The sequence below is a fragment of the Larimichthys crocea genome, chromosome IX, assembly GCF_000972845.2.
Source record: "Larimichthys crocea isolate SSNF chromosome IX, L_crocea_2.0, whole genome shotgun sequence".
Classification (NCBI taxonomy): Eukaryota; Metazoa; Chordata; class Actinopteri; family Sciaenidae; genus Larimichthys; species Larimichthys crocea.
In genome coordinates, this window is record NC_040019.1 from 12,826,338 (window position 1) to 12,844,558 (window position 18,221).

General features: G+C 39.5%; 3 protein-coding genes across 8 annotated transcripts; 1 reads left to right on the forward strand and 2 right to left on the reverse strand.

Annotated features, from left to right (window-relative positions):
• Positions 1-953: 953 nt before the first annotated feature.
• Positions 954-6,999, reverse strand: mat2al (methionine adenosyltransferase II, alpha-like). 2 transcript variants are annotated; one of them, XM_019278629.2, is made up of 10 exons: positions 6,834-6,999; positions 6,589-6,730; positions 5,661-5,738; positions 5,339-5,461; positions 5,151-5,263; positions 3,534-3,677; positions 2,693-2,911; positions 2,426-2,608; positions 1,396-1,529; positions 954-1,275 (listed from the first exon to the last, which is right to left on the reverse strand). In XM_019278629.2, exons 2-10 carry the CDS (start codon positions 6,662-6,664, stop codon positions 1,173-1,175), a joined length of 1,173 nt encoding a protein of 390 aa, XP_019134174.1. In that variant the 5' UTR covers positions 6,665-6,730; positions 6,834-6,999; the 3' UTR covers positions 954-1,172. The 2 variants fall into 2 exon arrangements, with proteins under 2 accessions (XP_019134174.1, XP_019134175.1); XM_019278630.2 differs by having other exon boundaries at positions 6,589-6,999.
• A 2,260-nt stretch (positions 7,000-9,259) lies between these two features.
• Positions 9,260-11,599, forward strand: si:ch73-234b20.5 (vesicle-associated membrane protein 8). Of its 2 annotated transcripts, none has more exons than XM_010754471.3 (3): positions 9,260-9,415; positions 10,102-10,272; positions 11,456-11,599. In XM_010754471.3, the coding sequence occupies exons 1-3, from the start codon at positions 9,413-9,415 to the stop codon at positions 11,591-11,593; spliced, it is 312 nt and encodes a 103-aa protein (XP_010752773.2). In that variant the 5' UTR covers positions 9,260-9,412; the 3' UTR covers positions 11,594-11,599. The 2 variants fall into 2 exon arrangements, with proteins under 2 accessions (XP_010752773.2, XP_010752774.2); XM_010754472.3 differs by lacking the exon at positions 9,260-9,415 and adding an exon at positions 9,480-9,785.
• Positions 11,600-11,654: 55 nt separating this feature from the next.
• hnrnpd (heterogeneous nuclear ribonucleoprotein D) lies at positions 11,655-17,474 on the reverse strand. Of its 4 annotated transcripts, none has more exons than XR_003462874.1 (9): positions 16,873-17,473; positions 15,791-15,959; positions 14,963-15,124; positions 14,744-14,875; positions 14,560-14,659; positions 13,867-14,022; positions 13,690-13,792; positions 13,243-13,314; positions 11,655-12,323 (listed from the first exon to the last, which is right to left on the reverse strand). XR_003462874.1 is itself a non-coding variant. In XM_019278715.2 (8 exons), exons 1-7 carry the CDS (start codon positions 17,037-17,039, stop codon positions 13,725-13,727), a joined length of 954 nt encoding a protein of 317 aa, XP_019134260.1. In that variant the 5' UTR covers positions 17,040-17,474; the 3' UTR covers positions 11,655-12,323; positions 13,690-13,724. The 4 variants fall into 4 exon arrangements, 2 of the variants coding, with proteins under 2 accessions (XP_019134260.1, XP_019134259.1); XR_003462873.1 differs by having other exon boundaries at positions 13,205-13,314; XM_019278715.2 differs by lacking the exon at positions 13,243-13,314 and having other exon boundaries at positions 16,873-17,474.
• Positions 17,475-18,221: the final 747 nt, after the last annotated feature.

Sequence of the window (18,221 nt, forward strand, 5' to 3'; positions counted from 1 at the left end):
CTGCATGCTGAGGGATTTGTAGTATTTACATCCTTCTTCTACTCCATTACATTTACTCTAAAACTTTATTCATTCTGCAGATTCAGATATTATTATTATTATTATTGTTGTTGTTGTTGTTATTATTATTATTATTATTATCATTATTATTACTATTATTATTACTGTTATTAACACGTTTCCTGACGTAGGACTTCACGTAATAAATGACAGCCAGTTTAAGTTACAATATTACCAAACAAACAAACAAAAAATTAAATAAATAAGAGAGTAAAAAAATAAAATAAAATATAAAAAACGATAAAAAAGTACAAGAAATATATTAAATAATATATTATTAATTATTATAATTAATAAGTATTATGAAGCAAAATAAATAAATAAAAATAAAAAGTAAAATTAAAGATAACTAAAGAAATAAAATAATAATAATAATAATAATAATAAAAACAACAACAGGCAGAAGAGACGATCTCCATAGATGGTGCAGATTCAGATTATTAATGCAAAATATAATAAATATAATAATTATGATGTATTATTATATTATAGGTAAATACAGAAGCTACCCAACAATATATAAAGTAATATATTCATTTATATCATGTATTTAATGTAGTTTATTAGCTAATGACAACATGACTGCATCAGTTATTATAATTCATACTTTTCCTGCCTCATGAAAACTGTTATTGAAGCTGTGACTCCGTCCAGCGGCAGAGACAGTCGTCACGTTTCACCGTGTTCATCCTCCGACCGTCCGTTACCTGTGACCTGAGAGGCAAACGACCATTCACATTCACAACCACTGTGGGAGAGAACCCACACAGACAACATGCTGTGAGACAGGGCTAACCACTGCACCACCGTGCCGCCCATTTTCATACTCCATTACAAGTAAAAGTAAAAGTACTGCATTGGACACGTTACTTAAGTAAAAACACACCTTTTTAATCACCATGATTTATTACATATTACCAAAGTCCATGATCTTTATACGTTTGACAGTTTCTCACATTGATTGCATAATTAAAAAAACATCTTTTAAACACAGGAGAACCTCAGCTGGAGTTATAAATCAAAATAAAAAATCTAACAGGTACGCTTTCTGCCTTCAACAGGTATTCTTCTTCTTCTTTGTTTCATGACAGGAATGTGTCGGACCTCCAGGCTCAGATCACCAGAGGCTTCGGTTTCTCCCAGGGGAACTCGTCTCTGCCGAAGTGACCGTAGCAGGCGGTGGCCTGGTAAATCGGCCTCTTCAAGCCGAGCTCTCTGTGAAAGAAACACACAGTTATATTCACACACACACACACACACACACACACACACACACACACACACACACACACACACACACACACTGTGTTCACAGCTGCGGATATCTGAACATACTTCACGATGACCCCGGGTCGGAGGTCAAAGTTCTTCTGTACGATCCGCAGCAGCTCGTCTTCGTCCCTGCTCGACGTGCCGTAGTGAAACACTGAGATGGAGAGAGGATGGCTGACGCCGATGGCGTAAGAGATCTGAAGAGCGACGAAGAGAGACAACACATCAACGTGTCAGGAGATATCAGGCCTGACAACAGGTTTACATTATTAATGACATATTTAGGATGGAAAGAGTTAACAGGACAGTTTTCTGTGTTTTTTTTGTTTGTTTTTTTCGACACCAATCTTCTTCAGTTTGTGTCCAAACATGGACATGGAACTACGGAGGGCAGTTATTTATCTTTTTTCTGTTATACGGACTGCTTCATGATGACTTTACTGTTTATTAAACCACAAACGAGGCAGGATTAGTTAGTCTATCTGACTCTGCCCAGAGTCGGCAGCTTTAAATGAAGTTAAAGTTCATTTTTTGGCATTAGAAAACCAGAGATTCCTCCAGTTCACAACAGGTTTACATTATTTGTGACATATTCAGGATGGAGAAAGTTACTTTTTCTATTACAAAAGGTTCTTTAAATAACAGGAAATGTGGAAGACGTTGTGTAGATGGCAGATCTTTTAACTCTTCTCTGTGTTTTTAGTATTTTTAATATGTCTTCGACACCAATCTTTTTCAGTTTGTGTCCAAACATGGACTTGGAACTATGTAGGGCAGTAATTTGTCTTTTTTTAGCTGCACGGCTAACTGAGCTAACTAACTAACGGCAGCTACACTTGGCAGTTCATGATACCCATTCGGAAACAGGGTGCAGAGCTGGACCTGTCGTCTGTTATCATTGGGGGAAGGTAAGATCTCTCCACAATGAGATGGAGGAGCTGACAGAGGGAGGATGGAGGGTGACTGAACTGAAGGATTGAAGAGGAGGATGTTAGCAAAGACCTGACCTCCGTCATGAACTCCTCTCACCTCCTGCATCAGACTGTGGAGGCCTCAAACAGCTCCTCCATCAACAGACTGCTGCCTCCCTCACCTGTACGAGCGCTCTCCTGCACAGTCCGGCTTTCACCAGAGACTTGGCGACCCAGCGAGCGGCGTACGCTCCGGACCGATCCACTTTGGAGGAATCTTTCCCGGAGAAAGCTCCACCGCCATGTCCACCCCATCCTCCGTACGTGTCCACGATGATTTTACGTCCCGTGAGTCCGGCGTCGCTCTGTTGGAGCACAAACATCAGCCACATCCTGCTTCCTCCTCCCACACTTTAGACGTTACATTCACCTGTGTGTGGGTCACTCACCTGTGGGCCTCCGAGGAGGAACTTCCCGCTCGGCAGTAAATGGTAGATGGTCCTGTCGTCTAAGTACTTGGCGGGAATGATGACCTTCACCACCTTCTCCATCAGATTGTGTCTGATCTCCTGCAGGGTGATTTCAGGAGTGTGTTGGACTGAGATGACCACAGTGTGGACACGAAGGGGCTCCATGGCTCCCATGTTGTCTCGATACTCCACTGTGACCTGCAGGAAAGACGACCAAGCTGTTTGAGATCCTGCCTCTTTAAGGCTGACTCCCTAAAAGCCTACTTTCTCCTGATTGGCCACCTCAGGAGAACGGCTAACTGAGCTAACGGCAGCTACACTTAGCAGTCGTTAGTGGTTACTTTAGCAACAAGTGAGGTCATCAGTCCATCAAGAAGTCAACCGATAAAGTCTGGCTGCTCCGCCTCAACTCTTTTGTTTCCTGATGCACAGTGAAGTAAACTGCTGCCAACTGTAGCTGCTGTTAGCCAGCCAGTCAGTTTGTTAGCCGGGCTGAGCATCGGGGGGAGTGTTAGTGTTTGTACCACGGGCGTTCTGGACCACCGGGAAGAAGAGGAAGAAGAAGAAGAGAAGGGGAAGGTTTACAGCCCCAGGGCTGCAGCAGCCTCTATGGACATAATGGCAGAGGAGAAGAGAATGAAGAGGACGTTGACAGAAGAAATAAAAGGCTGAAAGACAGACGCCAAGCTGGGCTGACTGCTGCTGGACTAGTCAGTGAGATTAGCTGCTGCTGTTGTTGATGTTTGTTTCATAAGTAATGTAATCAGAAGAAATACTCGAGTACAGCTGAGCCACATTTCTTCCGAAGCGTCTCACTCACTTGTGATTTGGAGTCCGGTAGTATCCACGGACACTCTCCGTTGCGTGACAGCTCTTTCATCCTGTAGTTGATTTTGTGAGCCAGCAGGATGGTTAACGGCATACACTCCTCCGTCTCGTCCGTGGCGTAGCCGAACATCAAACCCTGACGAGACAAAGACGTCCAGACGAAGTCAAACATTAGAATCTTTAAATTTGATCAGTCGATCGTTTTATTAACGCTTCAGGTTTTTCAGGGCGTGTCCGGAACCCGATGAAGGATGTTTGCACTGATGACATTCCCATTAGCCTCAGCCAGTGTCGGAGAAGTTAAGCTTGGGAATTCAAAATTGGAAACTTCATGGGAATTTATGGGAATTAAGTGTAAACTGTTGGTAATTTAAACAAACTGTATCATATCCAACATTTCGTTTTGTCATAAGCAGACATGCAAAATAAAACTATTAAAAAAACACTTTATCAAATTATTTTATTGAACAATATTATGTAGTCCAGTCTCTGTGTGCTCTGGGCTCTAAAGTGTGGTCCAGGTACAGATATCACCTGTGCAGGTAGGGGGCGTGGCCTCAACAGCCCTGCAGTGAGCAGTGTGCTATGTGCATGTGACTGAGGAAGAGCAGATATTCAAGTGGACCTGCAGGAAATCTGGTTGTTTCAGTCAGGATGATGCTAAAATATATTTTCCCATACTATATGTAAGTTCCCTGTTAAAGAGCCAACCTTCAATTTTGTAAATTCAGTTTGTTCTTGTTTTTTCCCCCATAAACTTCCGTTAATTCCCATGCAAAGTTTCCAACTTTGAAAATTCCCAAGAATTTTGCAACCCTACTCAATACCGGTCTCAAGACTACTTCATGAAGATCTCAGTCTTGGAATCGTCTGCATTTTTACTCAAATTTTTGGAACCGTGAATCAAAAATTGTGAAATTTTTACGTTGTTAAACTCCTGTTGACCAGCTGCAGGTTGCTCTGGTTTATGTTGCCTGCTGAGAAATAAACAGTTGTCAAGTATAATATATAGTAGTTGAATAAATGATGCTACACAATAAACAGAAGCGTCCGATAGACGCTGTGATCATCCTGATCAGAGCACCTTTAAAATTAACCATCAAGTGATCAGAGTATTTTATATTTTCTATATTTTGCTGTGTCACACTTTTACAACCAGCGTGTTTATGAAGAAGATCCGAGGTCCACCCACCACAGTTTTAAGTCAAGTCCTGTGGGAAACAGTGAATCACTAAATGTGTCTGTGCACGGTCTGATTTATTTGTTAACATCATTACTGTGACCGGAGGTCAAACTTCCAGCTTCAAATGAAACTAATAACTCATTTCTAATTAGATTTTCTTGTTGCTGGCAGTCTTGGTGCTGTCTTAGTCTTGGTCTTTGCTCGGTTTAGGTGGCACTAAGATGTTGAACTTAGCAAACATTAAACCTGCAAATATATCAAGTACAAAGTGAAGCAGCCAATAAAAACACAGTTCACTGAGTGTATGTGATAACACTGTGTGTGTTCTGCGGCTGCTCCATCAAAGACGCTTTTTACAGCCTATAGTAATAAATCCACGCTGTGGAAGGCGGGTAGAGTTGAGGATTTAAAGGTCGGACACTGAACCTGGTCTCCGGCTCCGATGTCCTCCTGATCCCGGCCTTCGAACACGCAGTCCGATATCTCCAAGCACTGCGGCTCCAGCGCTAACAGCACGTTGCAGGTCTTATAGTCGAAACCTGCAGGTCACAGTCAGTGCTCGTTCACTTCATCAAAGTTAATCAAATGATCATTAAATCCCTGCATGCTGATACCTTTGGAAGACCTATCGTAGCCGATCGCCTTGACGGTGTCTCGGACCACCGACTGCAGATCCACTTTGGCCTTAGAGGTCACTTCTCCGACCAGTAACACCATGCCGGTCTTCGTCACACACTCTGCAACATTTGAACAAGCTTTATTTCATCTGTCACATAATGAGAGAGGAGACAGACAAACTCCAGTGACCTAACACTGAACTGAACTCTGACCTAAAGTCTGTAATGAATTACATTTACGCAACGCTTTATCTTCCATACTGAATCTCACGTTAACCTGCAGCAGCGTGAGGTGGAGACACAGACGGGGGTTACTCACCACAAGCCACTTTAGAGTCGGGGTCTTGACTCAGATACGCATCGAGCACAGCATCACTGATCTGATCACACATTTTATCTGTGAGAGAAGAACAGGCCTTAAACAAAACTATACCCATCACGCCAATGAATCAATTAACGCTGTTACCATGGGGGACAATGAGATCTGAGTATTTATTAAGAATTTGGGTTTTTATCAGTCCTCAATGTCCCCAAAAAAAAACTAATTGGTTGTGATTTATTAATTGGACACAACATAAAGTGGCTCTAAAGTTTAATAAATGTGCATTTTTTAATCTGACTGCAATATTTATACGCTCAATGTATTTAAAACTAACAACATTTAGAATACAAAACATAATAATATCAATATAATGACATGTACAAGAATATTTTGATATATTGGGCAACAAACATTATTACAAACTCCTGGCATAGATCAGATAAATTCTCCAAATCAGAGCAGCTACATGACTCCCTAGTATATATAAAAAAATCTAAAATATATAATAAAATGTTTTTTTTTTAATGTCTGATTACAGTGTTTCTAGACTCAATATATTTATTATTTAATAAACTGTGCTTTGAGAGCTTTAATATAAAAATCTATATAAAAACAAAACTGAACCTGAAATTTTCAGGGATATTTTGACATTTTGGGGGAACAAACGTATTATTATTACGAACTTTTGGCAATTTTTTAAGTAAACTAGTAGAAAATATTAATTTACACATGAATGTTGACCCGTTTAAATCCATTAAGGCTGTGCTTTTATTTTGAAATGTAGTTTTTTAAGCCGTGATATTTGTAGTTTAACTAAAGTAACTAAAGTAACTAAAGTAACTAGCGGACCTGAGCCTGCCTACATGTCCACACATGTCCACACATGTCCACATGTCCTCCTCCACGGTCAAACACGGTCGGTTACCGGCGTGTCCTTCTCCGACGGACTCGGAGGTGAACAGGAAGCTCTTCCCGCCGCGGGCTCCGCTGCTGGCGTTCATCTCCGGGCTCGGGCTCGGTCGGTGGCTCGGTCTCGGTCTCGGTCTCGGTCGGTGCTCCGGTTCGGGCTGAAACAGTCGGACTGAAATCAGTTAAAGTGAACAGGGCGGCACTTTGACTGAACGTGTCCTTTGAACCGATTATACATTTATAAATAAATCAATTATTAACCGTGAAGCTCAACCGGCAGGACGACGGGTCGGACCGGACGGGTTAACGGGAAAGTGACGCAGCGTTTCAGGCGGGAAACATGTTTAAAAAATAAAAGTTTGAATGATCTGTTTGTGTTTGTGTCTGTGAGATAAAGACAGACATGTGATGGGAGGAGTGAAGGAGGCGGGTTCAACCAGCGAGAGTCCTTCAGACGGCCTCAAGGTGGCGCTGTTATATAAACGTGTACATTTATATGTTATATATATTATATATATGTTATATAGGCATGTACATTTATATGTTATATATATTATATATATGTTATATAGGCATGTACATTTATATGTTATATAGGCATGTATACACTGTATATAAACATGTATATACTGTATATAGGCATGTATACACTGTATATAAACATGTGTATACTGTATATAGACATTTATATACTGTATATAGACATGTATACACTGTATATAGACATTTATACAATGTATATATACATGTATACACTGTATATAAACATGTACATTTATATGTTATATAGGAATGTATACAATGTATACAAACATTTATATACTGTATATAGGCATGTATACACTGTATATAAACATGTATACATTTATATACTGTATATAGGCATGTATACACTGTATATAAACATTTATATACTGTATATAGGCATGTATACACGGTATATAAACATTTATATACTGTATATAGGCATGTATACACTGTATATAGACGTGTATGTACTGTATACAAACATGTATACATTTATATACTGTATATAGGCATGTATACAATGTATAAAAACATTTATATACTGTATATAGGCATGTATACACTGTATATAAACATGTATACATTTATATACTGTATATAGGCATGTATACACTGTATATAGACGTGTATGTACTGTATACAAACATGTATACATTTATATACTGTATATAGACATGTATACACGGTATATAAACATTTATATACTGTATATAGGCATGTATACACGGTATATAAACATTTATATACTGTATATAGGCATGTATACACTGTATATAGACGTGTATGTACTGTATACAAACATGTATACATTTATATACTGTATATAGGCATGTATACACTGTATAAAAACATTTATATACTGTATATAGGCATGTATACACGGTATATAAACATTTATATACTGTATATGTATGTATACATGTGTATGCTGCATATAGATATGTTTTTATATATACTGCATATAAACATGCATACAAAATTTGCATTGTGCCATATATATAAATGTTTATGTATATGTACTGTATGTGTATACTGTATATATACATGTATACAGGTATATGCTGTATATATGTCTATATACTGTACATAGTATATACATATTTATACACACATATTTTTTCACATAACAGTCCTGTCTGTTCTTTGCCTGTTCAGCTTGTTCAGAGTCAAACTGCTGACTGAGTTTTTTTGTTCTTCCTGTGAAGCCGTGAATGTATGTAAATGAACGTTTACAGTGTGGTGTTAGTATCTGAACACTGCAGCATGGCCGGGTCATTACTACTTCAGACTGCAGACTCGTTAATAATGTTTATTGACTTTAAGCGATCACATGCTCGTACTGCTGGCACACTTTGTTCAGTTAGTGTGACTCATGTCCTCTTTATCAGGGAAGTAACTGCAGTACTAACAAATACTGAAGAAGAATTACTTCATCTGTTTAAGCTTTGTCTGTTAATTTATCAGGTACCTGTTACATACTGTTATAATAACACGTCAACAGTGGATGAGAACTTCAAATAGTTTTATTAATACCTCTCCAACCACTGCTGTTACAACACTTAGCTACAGTTGATCCTCTTCCTCTCCACCCTGCCCTCGACTTCCTGCATATAACCAGTGATGCGTAGATTTAAAACAAACAAACAAACACACACACACACAGACACACATTTCAGTTGTTGTGTTGCAATACATGAAGGAACATCAGACGCTTCAGGAAAGTCCAGGTATCCCCTCAGATATCGAGGAGCATCCTGACGGAGAACATCACTGTACAGCAACAAACGAAAGAGTGGTTGGTTCAGCTGAGGGTGGAGCGCTACACCACCTTTAAACACACTTAAAAGAACCCATCCCCACCCACCCGGGCCTCCTGGATAAATCAGAGCAGCGTCTCTGAAGAACGTCTACCATCAGATCATTTTACAATAAAAGTATTTCCATGAATTCACTCCAGATCATACGCATGTGAACTTATGAAATATGTTTGACTGTTGGAGATTAAAACATAAAGATACACTAACTTGTAATGGAGCGTTTGTGTATTACAGTGTTGTCCCTCACACAGATTAGATTACAGACTGCTGCTGTAGTCTTTGGGAACATGGGCTGAGCTTCAAACATCCCTGAATGAAGCGTATTTACATACATAAATGTCAGGCGCTGCTGACTTCACAGCTCAAACAAGCTGCCTGCACAGCACAGGATGAGGAAATGAAGTGAAGCAACAGTGTGACTTTTACTGCCTTGCAAAACAGCCCTTTGCCCGGACACATCGGTTCAAGCGTTGACTTGCTTCTGTTGATCAGCTCATGGTATGTACGTTTACATATTTAAACATTCACTTGGTTGACCTGCTCTTTATTTATCTGAAACCACGAGTCTGAAACTGCTACCGTCGTGGGATGAAAAGCAGGAAATGAAAGCGTCCACGATGATGAACTGTTTTTGCTGCGATGATGATGATGTCTGCTCGCCGTTAAGCCAATGAGACTTTGATTGAGGCAACAGGGTTAGTTAATGAGTAACGCAGGAACAGTCCAACCTTCAGCAGACATTTGTTCAGCTCTTACGGCACAAGAAGGCACAGATCTGTGTGTTTACTGTCAGGACTCTGTGGAGGCTTTATTTCTTCGTGTAAGGAGTTGTTTCGTTGGTCGTGTCTGAGAAAACAGTGCTGTCATGGTGAGCGTTTGATTTTTAGTGACGTTTTTAATCTAAAATGTGCTTTTCTGGACGTCAGCGCCGTTGATATCATCTGAAACGACTCTGTTCATGTTTGTTAACCGAGTGTACTTTGTAACCGCAGTGTTTGAGGGCTTCATGTGACAATCACACAGGCCTCAGTGAACTGATAGCGCTCTCTTCCTGTTATCTCAGTTGCAGGAAGTGAAATTTGGTCATTCCAAACTGTGACAACAGGCCAAAGGGAGTTCCCGCTGTCAAACGTAAAGACTTTCAGTGAATTCCCCGCTTGTTAATGTTTTTTTTTCCCCCACAGGATAACCCGAACCCTCAGACGCCGGCCACCGGCTCGGCGGCCAAACTTGACCAGGTGCAGGGTCAAGTCAACGAGGTGAAAGTTATCCTGAAAGACAACATCAGCAAAGTGCTGGAGAGGGGCGACAGGTTAGACGACCTGATCGGCAAGACTGATGACCTGCAGGCTTCGGTGAGTATCCGATGATGATGATGGAGGTTTTTAAAAACAAAAGACAAGTCCTGGATTTAAGTACGATGTTAAGATACTTGAGTATTTCCAGTTTACTCCATTACATTTACATAAAAAGCTTAAAAACAGAGCCGCTCTGAACCTTTTTGTCAGTATCAGTATGTCCTCCCACAGTTTTGGTCGCACAAACACAAAAAAGGTATCAAAACGACCGGCTCAGCCAGGAATGGTGTGCTGTGACTTTTTTAAGTTTCACCAAGGCGATTTTGCCAAAATTCACAATGTGTGGGTATTGGTAGAATGTTCCAGAGCTAGAGTGGAGAGGGAGAGAAACATTTGTCAAAAAATACATTTGTAAATGGCTCTCGTGGCCACAAATGTCACTCTACAGAAATAATTTCTACACAGAAACGTAGGAAAATTCGTGGGCTACGCAGCGATATCACTGCTGAAGCTGTCAGACTTATAGTTTTGGCGGGAGACGCACTGATGCGCCAGGATCACCCACCGACAGCCCCATCTACTCCCATGTAAACCGGAGAGGAGAAATTTCCCAAAGGAGCACGGGGCACCTGTTCTTTCTCTCTCTCCCCAGGTCACATTTTTTAACTTCACACACTGAAATTCAGCATTCACATGGTCGACAAGATGAGGATGCTCACGGTCATTTGGGCTTTTTGATACCACCTACCGTTTGGCATTAGCGTCCACTAGTTGGAGGGGCTTCATTTAGAGATTTTCTGTGTCTCTCAGCAGTCACTCACACACAGACAGAGCACAGCTGCAGTTAATTGCTCTGACCTGCAGCTGACCCTGGTTGCTTGGCAACAACTTCAAGCTGCCTTTGACTGACTTTGTTGAGTCTCTGTGCTGCTGCAGTGTCAGTAATAATGTATGTAATGTAATAATGTGTCATTTATTTAGACAGTTTCTAGTTTATATTTGTACTTTTACAAAGAGTAAAGACTCCACCAATTAAACATCACAGTCCTTTAATGTGATATAACACTCAATGTTAGACACACATTTCTCTTCCTAGTCAAAAATCTGGTGCTCATGTTACCCACAATGCTATGCTAACAGCAGCTCTGAAGCAGAGGATCCTTCTGGGTCAAATTGGTGGCATTGCCCTTTAAATAAAGGATTTGTTTATCGAATGTGGTTTCATTTTGTTTATTTTCAGGCCGACTCATTTCAAAAAACGTCCACGCGGGTCGCGAGGAAGTACTGGTGGAAGAACATCAAAATGATGATCATCATCGGCGTGATTGTGCTAATCGTCGTCATCCTCATCATCCTCTTTGCCACGAATACTATCTAAAAAAAATAATCTGCACTCTTTGAACCAGCTCGGGACTGAACGCAATCAAGCTCCACCGACAAACAAACAAACATTTTAATGAGTCTGATCATTTCAAGATCAAAAATATTGACGTAGAATCTGTTTTCTGTGGCTGAAACACTTTGAACACTCCAACAGTCGTTAACGCGACTCTTTAAGATCACCACAAAGGATCGCAAATCCAAACGAGTGTTTATTATTTTTATTTTGTCGCATTTCTTTATGTATAATTACCTGTGTGTGTGTGTGTATATATATATTATATACGTTATGTTTATGAACGTCAAACTCTGTAATAACATATGTATTATATGACTGATGATAAAGAGGATAAATTGTAACAACGCAGCTTATATTTTCATCTTTTTTGCTACCTCAGTACTGCCGTATACACGTGAGCTGTTCTCAAATGAATCTAAAACATTTCAGTCGTATAATAATAAACGAAGCAGTTCACAAAGAAGCGTATGAGAACAATAAATACAAAAAAAACAACAAAAAAAACAAGACGTGGAACACGGACTAACCGAACATCTAAAAACTTGTTTTGAAAGATACAACAAATACTTGGGTAAATATTGAGGAAATGTGCTGTAGGTCAAAGTGCTCTCTTCATTTATTCTCTTACAGTCCAGCTACTGATCTTTGCTGGGTACCATCATCATCATGTCTCTCTGGTCAAAGCTGCACAGCTTCATCACTCTGACACCTACGAAAAACAAACAGAAACAAAATGAGCTCGAGATTGAACGAAGAAACGGACAAGAGAAGAAGTTAAATTATAGAAAAAGGAAAAATATTATAGGAATCCCCCGTGTTTATAAAATAAAAAGACAAAAAACAAACTGAGAACATTTAAATTTAACATTTCTTTTTTTTTTTTAAAAACACAGTTAGTCCATAAGCTAGAAATCCTGAAGTGAAAATACTAAAAATGGAAGAAAAACCTTTGATTTGTGCAAAATAAATGAGTATAAATACACGTTAAAGAAAAGCATCACATGCAAATTTTTTCTGGAAATGTAGTGACACTTGTTTGTTTTTTTTCTTTTCTTTTTTTTTTATATATAAATATAAATATAGATATAGATAAGAAAAAGAGGAAAATTCATTACAGGAGAATTAACAAAAAGAGAAAGAGTCTTTTCCATCAGCTGTCAGTAAGACAAAAGAGAGGAGCAAGTACATGTACACAAAGTATAAAAACACAGAGTGTGGAGTCCAACTACGAACCAGGTTTTAGCTCATGGACTACTGGCTACAAGAGCTAAATAAAGAAACAAGCATTTTAGGATAAGATTAGAAAATGCATATATTAACAATAGGAACTGGGAAGTCCAGAGAATGCTGTACGTATCCTTTGAAAAACAAATTATTACAAGTTATTCTTTCATATTTATAAATCATTAACTGGTTGTTGGGGGAGTAAAGGGCCTGTAAAAAATGACAATTACATGTGTATATATTTAAATATTGTTGCAAACAAATTAAAAACAAAATGGAAAGAAAGATGACAAAGCTGGACGTGTCCCACATTTGTTTTGTTTTTTTAGTTTAGAAATGCTGATACAGGATGTTGTAAGACCATACCAAATGGCAGCATTCGAGAGCGTGTATGCTTCTCGTACCCGGTCCGCATTGAGCGGGCCCTGTGAGAGTATCTGGGGAGTCAGCTCATGATGGCCTGCAAGGAAGCTCCGCTGGCAGGTACAAACAAGGTATGTCAGAGTTAGGAGACAACATACTTCCTTTTCTTTCTGTTTCTTTTTTTTTTTTTTTGGCATCCATTTTTTTACTGTAGTAGTAGTAGCAGTACTTTACCTGTTAACTTTACAGTTTAAAAAAAAAAAAAAAAAGAAAGAAGGTTGTAAAAAGAGGCAGCAGAAGGCCGGCTGTTAAAGTAAAATCGCCACAAGAGCGAAGCCTCTATGTTACCACTACTGTAAAGCACTTTGAGGGTGCTGAGAAAAAGAAATTTACAAGAGAAAAATTACACATTAATGTTACCAAACAAGCAAAGTAAATATGACTACGTTAAAGTTTACAGTGAGAGGTGGATTCTTGTCTTTACGTACCTACTTGAAGACGACGGTTTGTCCCCACCCCCCCGTTAATACGGCTTGTAACTGTTGGTGTGACCACCACGACGTGGCGACTTGCCGTATCCGCCGGACTGATCTGCGGGTGGACAGAGAAGCGTCAGCGGAACAGTCGGAGCTCGTCACATCGCTTTAATCGAGGCGCTCACGCACCGTTGTAATCGCCGTATCCGTAATAGTTGTTGTAACTTGGGTAATCATAGCCACCGTAGCCTCCGTAGCCTTGATTATTGTAACCGTAGTTGCCATAGTTGCCGTAGCCTTGATTCCAGTAGTTGCCGTAACCCTGGTTCCAGTTTTGATTTGGACCTGCAGTGGAAACAGGATTAAAATCAGCGTCAGCGAGGTCGTCCACGTTTGTTTGGATGCTGCGATCTGTGCTGTAACTTCACGTCTGACAGACAAAGTGACGACAACAGCAGCAACAACGACAAGTTCTGGTTTTTACGGAGGGTCGTGTGCCGCATTCAGACAAGCATTAGAGTAAGGGGAGTCTGTTTTATTTTGAAAATCGACAGGATTCTCTACGCTGTTTCCGCGTCTGACTTCCTGCCAGATCGAGCGGCGTCTGTCAAACATAGAAGAGCCGTGTATTCTCGAACGAAAAGATGCTTCTGAAACGGACCACGGCACTTCTGTTGGGAAAAAACAAAATCTCTAAAGTCAGTCAGTCAGTCAGTCGGCAGCAACTCATTTCTGTGTTTGGGTCTCGAGCTGAACTCCTGCTTTAAGTAAACTAATACGATCTGATCAGGCAGGTCTTACACAACGCTGTTTTTATTCCAAAGTTTGGTCGAGATTCAAACTGTGAACAGGCAGCGACATTTTAAGGTTTCCGTCACTCACCGCCGCCTCTGCCTCGAGACCTGGACGAGTATCCTCCTCTGCCTCCCCAGTACTGCTGCTGCTGGTACTGCTCCTTTGACATGGCCACTTTGATTTCACACTGAAGGAACAACGAGTCGTGATCGTGTCAGCGACAGACGGGCGGCAGAATGTGTCAAAGCAGTTATGAAACGAAGAGACGCACCTTGCTGAGTCCAATGTTGTGGTACTTCTTCTCCATGATGCTCTTCACCGGCTCCTCCTCTTTGAACGTGATGAAGCAGAAGCCTCGTCTTTTGTTTGTTTTGTTCTCCATGGGGAGTTCGATCGACTCCACCTGTTCACATCAACAGCACAGAATAACATTCAGCATTCAGGTAAAACACGTGACGAGCTGCAGACAAACCCGTCGACGTTCTCGTACCTCTCCGAAGGCACCAAAGTACTCTCTGACTTTCTCCTCGGGCGTGTCTGGAGAGAGGCCGCCCACAAAGATCTTCTTCACGGGCTCCTTGCTCTTCATGGCCTTGGCTTTTTTGGGGTCGATGACCTTTCCGTTGAGTTTGTGTTCCTTCTGTGAGGCGACCTTCGGAAAAAAAAAGTAAAGAGTGAAAATCCCAACACAAAGAATGTTTATGGTAACTGTTGTTAACCAGCGTTTTGTTTCAATTTAACAACATTTTCAATATCAAATAATCCGCTGGTTCATTTGTTCTAATTATTTTATCAGTTTTTTTTCTCTATTAAATGTAAAAAACAGATCAATTCAAGTTAACAGAGTCCATGTGACAATAGTTAATAGATTAATAGTTATGGTTGCCAATTAATTTACTATAACCAACTATATTACGATATTATAGTAGTATAGTATATAAATATAGTAATATAATAAAGCTAAAATGATCAATCTATTGACTGATTGGCTCTTTTTGAGCAAAATTCAAGCAGATATCTGCTTTAAATGGGAGAATTTGCTGTTTTTCTGAGTTTTTGTCACCATGGACTCTGTTAACTTGAATTTATCTGTTTTCTTACATTTAATAGAGAAAGGTGATTAAATTATTAGTTCACTAATAGAACATAGTGGTAAGTTGTCTGACTGTTACATTGTTACATGAGCTGTAAACTGAGGTGCTCTTGACGTTCAGAGGCTCAGACTGGAGCTGAATCACTGCCCACATGTTGTAGCTGCAGCTCATGCATGTGATGTAAACACACACACACACACACACACACACACACACACACACACCTTGTCAACACTCTCCGGGTCTTTGAAGAGCACAAAGCCGAACCCTCTGGATCGGCCCGTCATGGGGTCCAGCTTTAACGTGCAGTCCACGACCTCCCCGTACTTGGAGAAGTAATCTTTGAGATCCTTCTTGGTCGTGTCCCAGCTGAGTCCTCCTACAAACATCTTCCTGCGGACACACACACACACACAGACGCGGTTAAACACGAGCCAGCTGTCACCTTTACAACACCTGCACCACCTGATCATGCTGTAGTCTCCTGCATTTATATTTTCATTTTGCAGTTATTATTTATTTGTATCATGGTCACTTTCTTTGCAATGTTTCTCACACTATGGTCACTTTACCTTACAATACTTTTTATATATCATGCCACTTTTATCCTCAGTACTTGTCTGTTTGAAGCTTCAGGGTTCCCAAACCTTTTTCATGAACAAATTCAAGCACTTTTCAAGCACCTTCAAGCACCAGTTTTTCCATTTTTCCAGCACCTTTAAATAGGTAGCCTACTAGTTGTGTTTGCCATGATGGTCATGGGAAGCGCAGCGGTGCCACTGTATGGCATAATAATAATAATATGGGTCTAATTAGCATTATTTCATATGGTGGTAGATTGACTGTTTTGATTTTTAACTAATTGTGAATTGGCTTGTAATCTCAGCCTGTGAGCGGTGTATTGTGTAACTACCATAGCGCAATAACAGTGACAAATAGACATCACACAAATTTCAAGCATTTTCAAGCACTTCACAAAAAATTCAAGCATTTTCAAGGAATTCAAGCACCCGTGGGAACCCTGAATATTATTTATATTATGGTCACTTTACATTACAATACTCTTTTTATACATCATGCCACTTTTATCCACAGTCCTTGTCTGTTTGAAGCTTGATTGTTTTTCATGTTTATTGTAGTTTTTAGATATTTCTGTCTGTTTATTGTGTTTTTTTCTAATTCTGTAGTGTATGCTTTCCTCTGCTGCTGTAACAGGTAAATCTCCCGGTGGTGGGATGAATAAAGTATAATAAAGTATAATAAAGTATAATAAAGTGTATTAAAGTATATTTATTTCTACTCTCACCCCTCGTCCTCCTCGTTCTTGCTGGCGTCGATCCGCGACCCCTCGGCCTCGCCCCCCATCAGGCCGCAGTCCCCGGCCGCGGACATCGGGTCGTCGCTGTTGGCCTCTCCGTCCTCCTCCATCCTCATCATGGTGGTGTCGTCGCTGAACTCGTAGTCGTCCGACATGTTTGTTTGTTTGTTTGTTTGTTTTTAAACAAACTACGTCAACACTGTGGAAGCTAAGCTAACCGGCTAACGCTCTGTCGCGAGCTGTGCAGCTGCTTTTTGGCGCCAATTCAGAGCCGTGCTGTTAAATGAGTGCGCGCGAGTCGAGCTGTGACGTTAAACCGAGCCTCGGTAATGAGGATAATTACATAAATATTAATTAGTCGCTGTAATTTGAGGAGCGGCGGTTTGTTTTCATCGCATTTTCTTCTTCGTGTGTTTCTTCGCGGTTTTCCCGCGCTCACTCGCGCCCCCTACAGCTAGCCAGCTAATGCTAACATTCAGTTATCATAACATCGTTAACTGCAGCTGTTTGGCGCCAGTTAGAGCGAGTTGTTTGATTAGTAATAGGTGAATAAAGTTGTAGTGTACACGTGTGTGTCTGTGATTAAAATATAAATCAGTTTTGTTGCTGTAATTTCAGATTATTTGATCGTGATTGTCAGTTTGTTTTCTTCTTCGCGTGTTTTTTTTGTTTTCTCGCTGTACTTCCGCTCACCGGCGCCCCCTGTGACACCTTCTGCACAGTGCACCTGAAAAACAAACACTGTTAATATGAACATATTTATATTATATATCATGTTTATACAATATTATCTTATTGCACATTCTGTTTAAATATTTATATTTATAGTACATTATTTATAGCATGTATATCTAAGTATTCATTATGCATATTATACATATACTATATATAATATCATATCTTGTGTATATATACATATATTTATACATGTGTACATATTATATATTGCAGTTATATATTATATACTATTATTATTATAGTATAATTATATACTGTTATTTCTTTATATATGTTTACCCATCTTATATATTGTTATTATTATATATACTATTATTTATAATACCATGGTTCTAATTTATATACGTTATTATATATCACTTTGTTTTATTTATATACTTTAGTGAGCTTATTATTATGTTATTTATATATACTGTTTTCTTTTATATACTGTTATTATTATATTCTTTATTATTATATATACTGTTATTATATTTATTTTATATACATGTCAGTATAATATTTTATTTATACAGTTTATATGATACTCTTTATGTATGTTTGCATTCATACTGGTATTTGATATCTATTTATTATTATATACTATTGAGCTATAATAC